We start from the raw sequence: 7,308 nt of genomic DNA, 5'->3' as shown, positions 1-7,308 counted from the left end.
CTTCAATTCAACCAGCTCTCCTCCGACCTATTGACTTCCTCGTTTCTGTTCACGTTTGATAAAATAAAATAAAAAAAATGCCGCTATATTTATGTTAACAAATTAAACCTGAAATAAAACCAGCGGACGATGTTTCATTCGCACCCTTCGTCTCTCCACGCCAGAACGCGTCCCTTACACGTCCCATCAGCCGCACGCATTCTGAGAGTTCATCATTTCGGCAGCATTGATCCAAGACAAGCAACACTACGGTCCGGCTTCGACATACATGGTCTCATCGGCAGAGTCTGCAGGGATTCGTTGCGTATATACTGGTGAAACTGGTGAAACACAGAGGCAAGGGTCATTTATCTCTCTCTTTCTCTCTGTACGACATACAGGGGGTCCTGAGCCGATCTTGAGTTGTATAAGATGCGCGTGTGCTCACCGCATAGTCTCGATGTGGGCAACACGAGTTCTCGATCGCGGGTAGCCCAGCGAGGCGCAACAGGCGAGGCGCACGCCCTGTGATTACCGAGGTGGCAGATTTCCCACGCTGGGCTGTTTACTCTTGACACCATTCTCCCACAGTGAGGATAATTCGCAACCCATTCCAACAATCTCGACAAAGACAAAGCCCACCCTCCAACGCCGTGTAGCCTGCAACGGACTGTTGGGGCAAGTGCTGTTCAGCGAGCAGCACCTATGAAGGCCGGAACGGCACACGAGTGGGATGGGTGGCCGGCACTACGCCTGGCCGCCTTTGTCTTCCCAGTGCGGATGTTTACTTCACACCGCACCAGGTAATCATTTGAGGCTGAGTCGACCTAGGGGAGGCCCGGGACCGCTCGCCACATCCACGAAGACACGTGCACACACAACATCAGCCGCTATTCGCCACGAAGTGGTCATTACGTCACCGCGTCGCTTGTGCCAGGTAACAATTTGAGGCCGAGTCGACCTAGGGGAGGTCCAGGACCGGTTCAGATAATCGTCACTGGGTGTTGGCCGTGAACGGGAATCGAACTCGGGTCGCCGGGTTCCTAGCGCAGCGCGCTAACCGCGACACCACCGCTCCCCACCACCCACCCACCCACACGGACCCAGCAGGCACGCCATATGGCTCATAGCTCCCCGCAGAGGCTCACCGCGGCCCCCCTCTGCGCGCTCACACCCCGCCCCCTCCGCCACCCCCAGAATCACCCCCCCCCCACCAACATCCCTCCTCCCCGTACCAGCCTAGGTGCTGGACATGTGCCGGCTCGCGCTATATAAGCGGCCGCGATTGGCAACAGTCATCACGCACTAGCGCCCGCCCGCTCCGTCTCGAGCCTCTCTCTCTCTCTGTCGTAGCTTGAGTTCACGATGGCTACTGCTACTACTGCTACTGCTGCTGCTACTGCTGCTACTGCCGATGATGCTGCTGATGCTGTGTCCATCAAGCAACGCCGCGCCGGTCAAGCGACGTCCAGCGAAGGAGGCCGGCATCCAAGGTGAGCTTCGCGGCACTCACACCGCCACCCCCACCCACCCACCACCACCACATCTCCTAGGTCGTATCTGGTGCGGTGCGTACAAATCAGAAGTGGGGAGACAAAGGCGGCTGGGCGTGGTGTTTGCCACGCCACCCTCTCGTGTGCAGTTCCGGCCTCGAGGCTCGCTAATAGCACTTGCCCCAATGGTCTAGTAAAGGCTATACGGTGATCTTTGTAGTTGTATTTGTGTGGGGAGCGGTGGTGCAGAGGTTAGCGCGCTGCGCTATTAAATCCCAGCCACGAGTACAGCATCTAAAATAAGTTAAGGGCATCGTGTACGTGTACGTGTTGAGCGCGGATCTTAGCAGGCAACTTCTCATTTCGATTGGGGGTCGGGTCACACACGGAGGTAGGCGAATTACTCGGTTCACTGATGGTGAGGGGGGAAGGGGGGGGGCGAGTTAGTTGTAACCTGTAAGCCCCGAAACCTTCTGGGCTGTCATTTGATTGGTGGCCCGAATTAAAAATTAAAAGAAAAGTGTGGTTTTCGGATGTTTGTGTTGTTGTAAAAGCACAGGCCGTACTGACACGTGTGCCTAAAGATCAACTTTCGGCAACCAAAGTTATAAAAAGCGACTTTTATTTTCGAATTGGGTAACAACAACAAAACAACCCTAATATTTACAAGGGCCGCGATGCAATTGTGAATGCATACACACACGCACACACATACTCACGCGCACACACGCACACACAAACACACACAAACACACACACACGCGCACACACGCACACACATACTCACGCGCACACACGCACACACACACGCACACACACACACTCACGCGCACACACAAACACACACACACGCGACACATGTACGTAGCGTGTCACGGAGCGGTACCTAAAAGAGCCGCCGCATGCGACCCGAGTTCGATTCCCGTTCACGGCAACCAACACCGGTGACGATTATCTGAACCGGTTCTGGGCCTCCCCTAGGTCGACTCAGCCTCAAATGACTACCCGGTGGCGGTGTGTAAACATCGCCACTGGGGAGACAAAGGCGGTCGGGTGTGGTGCTGGCAACCCACCCCCTCGTGTGTCGTTCCGGCCTTCACAGGTGCTACTTGCTAACAGCACTTGCCCTAACAGCCTGCTCAGGCTATACGGGGGATCTTTGTAACGGCGCGATGAGATTTGGCTGACCCCGGGGTTCCGCTCTTCTTGTCGATTCAAAGATCTTTCCCTCCCGTGCGCGGCGCCCGAGGCATCTCGCTTGGGAGGCACCTCGGGAGGCACGTTGAGAGGCATAGCAAGTGAACGCGTAACGAGTGCCGTGTCGATATACACACGGCGGTGATGTACATCACCAACCATCATCAGCATGATGATCATCATCAGTGGCATTATCATCAGCAAATGAGAATTTACCAAAAATATTGTCGTGAATTTCCACACGTACTGTGCTTTAGTATCTAACTATGCATTGACACGTTGCTGCTGATGCTGATGACACTGCTGCTAGTAATTATGCTGTTACTGCTGCTGATGATTCTGCTGCTGCTGATGCTGCTGCTGATAACATTGCAGCTATTAGTTGTGGCGCTACTGCTGCTGTTGATGAATACGATGCTGCCGCTGTTGATGCTGATAATTGACTCAAATTGTCCTCCCCATCACAGCCTCTGCAAACTGTGGAGACCTTGGGAAGAGTGCTCATTCGGAGATTCTCAAGGAAGGACAAACGCAGCTACTCCGGTACGTTTCATGAGTTACAGCCGCCCAGGATCACAGACGATGAGTGCAGCGGCGTGAGACGCCAGTTGCCCGGCTGCACCTGTGCCTGTTTAGTACATTTATAAAACACAGTTAATAACAATGTCAACACGTGTCACAATATCATTGTGCTAAGCCTCTGGCCTTCGCTCCTGATTGGCTCACGAGTGACGACGTCACACCTCAGCCCCTCCTCTACTTAAGAGCGAATCAGGGAGGAGGATTTTTCCACAACTCTGGCCGTCGCCTGATGCTGCTGGTGGTTGTTGTTGTTGTAATGTACCGGCGAAACGTCACGGTACCAGAATCGTAAATGTTGTAGTGCGTTTACCCTCCAACACACTACCGGCGAGTGCTGAACGTTCTGTTTACGTGACAAGCTTTACTAATTGGCTGTGTCGGGTGGTGGTGGGTTTAACGACACATTCATATTTACGCGATCCAACGCAAAAAAACACCTCTATTATAGATAATATCGTTGTTATTATGATTATTTTCGCTGACGATGCTAAACTGGGTGAATGTGTGCGTGTGTGTTCGCGTGCCGTTTAGGAGACACTAAGACAGCATTTACGCCGAGTGCAGAAACCCGCCAGCAAGCTGTCATTCAAACACCCAGTCAAGTGAGTCGGCGCTTCCACACCGCGACTGACGGGGACACGAGACGAATCTTTATTTAGACTGCACGAGGAATCGTATGAGCTGTGAAGCTCGTGTTTTTGTTTACACGGATGTTCAGTAGGGGCACGTCAGCGATCGATAGGTGGATCGTGCACGAAGCATCGGCATCTTAATCATTATCGTCATCTTAATCATCATCGTCATCTTAATCATCATCGGCATCATCATCGTCATCATCATTGAGTCATTTTAATTTAACCAGGATACGAATCGCATCGTGACGATTTGAACTCGCTCCTCGCTCTCATCCAGTAATAATAATCGTCATCATCATGACATAGCACAACCACCCATATTCTCAGCAGCTCTCCCGCTATTTTTTACACCTGATGACGATTGCTTGTGTTGCGATCGAAACGTCGTGACTTTGTTATTATTTTATTAATTGTTCTATCTACGTGGCTTTGCCGAAAGACCAAAAGAATATGCACTGATAGAGTCAGTGGCAGACCATAAGGTGGCACGCAACCTGTAGCCACCGTCATACTGGATGTGGTGTGCTGGGTGCTGAATATAAAGTCAGGTTGCTCAACCAGACAGGCTCGGTTGAAAGTAAATCCCCTGTCAGATAGCATAACGCGCTGATAGCATCACTAGCTGATAGCAAAATCATTTGAAATCATCATCTGCTGATAGCATAACCATCTGATAATATAACCATATGATTGCCAGCTGATAACATAATCAGTGGATAGCATAACCAGCTGATAACTTAACCAGCTGATAGCATACACAGCTGTTAACCCAGCTGATAATATAACCATCTGATAACCAGCTGATAGCATAACTAGCTGATAGCATAGCCATCTGATAACCAACTGATATTATAACCAGCGCATAGCATAGCCATGTGATACCCAGCTGATAGGCTGACCCCCCTGTGTGTGTGTGTGCTCCGCCAGGCTGTACTGGTCCCGGTCGCGCGTCTTCGACCACCTGTACGCGGACGGGGAGCGCCTCCTCGAGGGCTTCCCCGTGCAGGCCACCATCGCCCTGCGCGACTCGGACAGCGAGGAGAGCGACTCGGAGGACAGCGAGGACGAGCGAGAGGACGTGGAGGAGTGATTCGGGGTGGGGGGGCGACGTTACCCGCTTGACGTCGCTCAACTTCCCTCAACGTCGCTCGACGTTATTCCACGTCGCTCGGCATCGATCGACGTCGCTCCATGTCGCTCGACGTCACTCGACGCTGCTCGACGCCCAGCGCGGTTGGCTACGTCCGGTGCGAAAGAAGTTTCAACGCGCACGCCGCGCCTGCACTCGTTCCCGCGTTCACGGAGACGAGAGACGATGGGGAGGACCGCGCGGTGGCTACGCCGCTGCACGTGATCCAGCAGCTGTGCAGGCAGCAGACAGGGTTGGTGGATCACCACGCAGATGGGGTCACGAAACTCCCTCCCTGAGCCGGGGGTGGGCGTCGAGGAGTAGGCCGAGTCCTGGCTCGACAGGAGAACGCGGCACAGCGGAGTGTGTGGACTCACCTCCATCTGTTTCGACTGTACGGGATAGAGCGTTGCCCCCCTCTTCACTCTCGTACGCGTGGGTTTTTGTTCCGCGTGCTCCGGTTTCATTCCCGCACGTGTCAACACTTGACGGGGAAACGTGCGTCACGTGCGTCACCTGCGTCACGTGCCTTGCGCGCGTCACGGGCGTCACGTGACGGGAGCTCACGTGGCTATTCTGAATGTGTGTTCATAGTACGGTGCGGTGTTGTTGTCGTCCTTGTTGTCGTCCTTGTTGTTGCTATTTATTGTCTCGCACTTTGTACATCAACCCTGTGACATATGTTAAAATATATATTTAAGTACTTTTTATAAGCGTGATGTAATAAACACGAGTTGTGAGTGAGAACGTGAGTTTGCACGTGTGAATTGTGTGAACCCTTAGAGACTCACGGGCTCACAGTGGTCGTGCCACAGACGCCGAGCTAAGGGCCTGGGTTCGAATCCGCGTCGCAGCCTCTACCCGTGGTCGAACCGGGTTCTCTAGGGTAGTGGGTTTAGGGGCCGTCCATAAATAACGTCACGCGGTTTTGGACGATTTTTGACCCCCCCCCCCTCGTCACACGGCGTCACAAAAAGTCAGACCCCCCCTCAAATATTACGTCACAAATCGCTTTAAACTGTTGTCATTGTAGTGCGTATTTAAAGTGGCGCTGCACTCTGATGTTGTAGGAGAAAACATTTATTAAAACGTCTATTTAATTAAGTAGAACGTGTTGTCTATATGTATTTAAAGTTGCGCATTTTGATGTGACGTTACATTTCTCAAACCCCCCCTCGTCAAACATCGGCTGACCCCCCCCCCCCAGGTGCGTGACGTCATTTATGGACGGCCCCTTATGGTCTCAGTCCTGGTCAGCAGTGACTCACACAGAGACACATAGACTCATATAGAAACCTAAAGACCCACACAGGCACCCTTAGACTCACGTAAATACCCATAGACTCTCACAGAGACCCATGTAATACAATAAAGACCCATAGACTCACACAGAGACCTATGGACTCACACGGAGACCCATAGACTCACACAGTGACCCATAGACTCACACAAAGACCCATAGACTCACAAAGAGACCCATAGACTCACACAGAGACCCATAGACTCACACAGAGACCCATCGACTCACACAGAGACCCATAGACTCACACAGAGGCTCATAGACTCACACAGAGACCCATAGACTCACACACAGACCCATAGACTCACACAGAGACCCATACACTCACACAGATACCTATGGACTCACACAGAGACCCATAGACTCACACAGAGACCCAAAGACTCAAATAAAGACCCATAGACTCACGTAAAGACCCATAGACTCACACAGAGACCCATAGACTCACACAGAGACCCATAGACTCACACACAGACCCATAGACTCACACAGAGACCCATACACTCACACAGATACCTATGGACTCACACAGATACCTATGGACCCTACACAGAGACCCATAGACTCAAATAAAGACCCATAGACTCACGTAAAGACCCATAGACCCACACAGAGGCCCATAGACACGCACAGAGACCTATGGACTCACATAGAGACCCACAGACTCACGTAAAGACCCATAGACTCACACAGAGACCCATAGACTCACACAGAGACCCATAGACGCACACAGACATGAGCTGTGATTAAACGGCTTGCTCAAGTGTAGCGAGTTAATTATCTCAGCATACCAACCAAGATAAAACCGGTATTGCGGACAAACTTTGTCTACATGTACACCAAACGATGTTTACAGTGTGTCCGGGTCACGGACTAACTTATTCCGGAAAAAGTAACTTGACACTTTTACCAAAAAAAGCAGCGTGAAACACACACACACAGAGAGAGGTGTACAGTACAGTAGCTAAATTGTACAAAGGAAAACAAAGTGAT

At 51.8% G+C, this 7,308-nt stretch overlaps 1 protein-coding gene across 1 annotated transcript; it reads left to right on the top strand.

Annotated features, from left to right (window-relative positions):
• The first annotated feature begins 1,344 nt into the window (after window positions 1-1,344).
• LOC133353042 (protein ripply2-like) lies at window positions 1,345-5,755 on the top strand. Its single transcript, XM_061569136.1, has 4 exons — window positions 1,345-1,472; window positions 3,137-3,212; window positions 3,783-3,853; window positions 4,814-5,755. The coding sequence occupies exons 1-4, from the start codon at window positions 1,345-1,347 to the stop codon at window positions 4,974-4,976; spliced, it is 438 nt and encodes a 145-aa protein (XP_061425120.1). The 3' UTR covers window positions 4,977-5,755.
• Window positions 5,756-7,308: the final 1,553 nt, after the last annotated feature.

Source organism: Lethenteron reissneri, chromosome 5, assembly GCF_015708825.2.
Source record: "Lethenteron reissneri isolate LAM-NWPU_2019-01 chromosome 5, ASM1570882v1, whole genome shotgun sequence".
Lineage (NCBI taxonomy): Eukaryota > Metazoa > Chordata > Hyperoartia > Petromyzontiformes > Petromyzontidae > Lethenteron > Lethenteron reissneri.
Note: the sequence above shows the minus strand (reverse complement) of the source record. Positions and strands in the feature narration are given on the sequence as shown.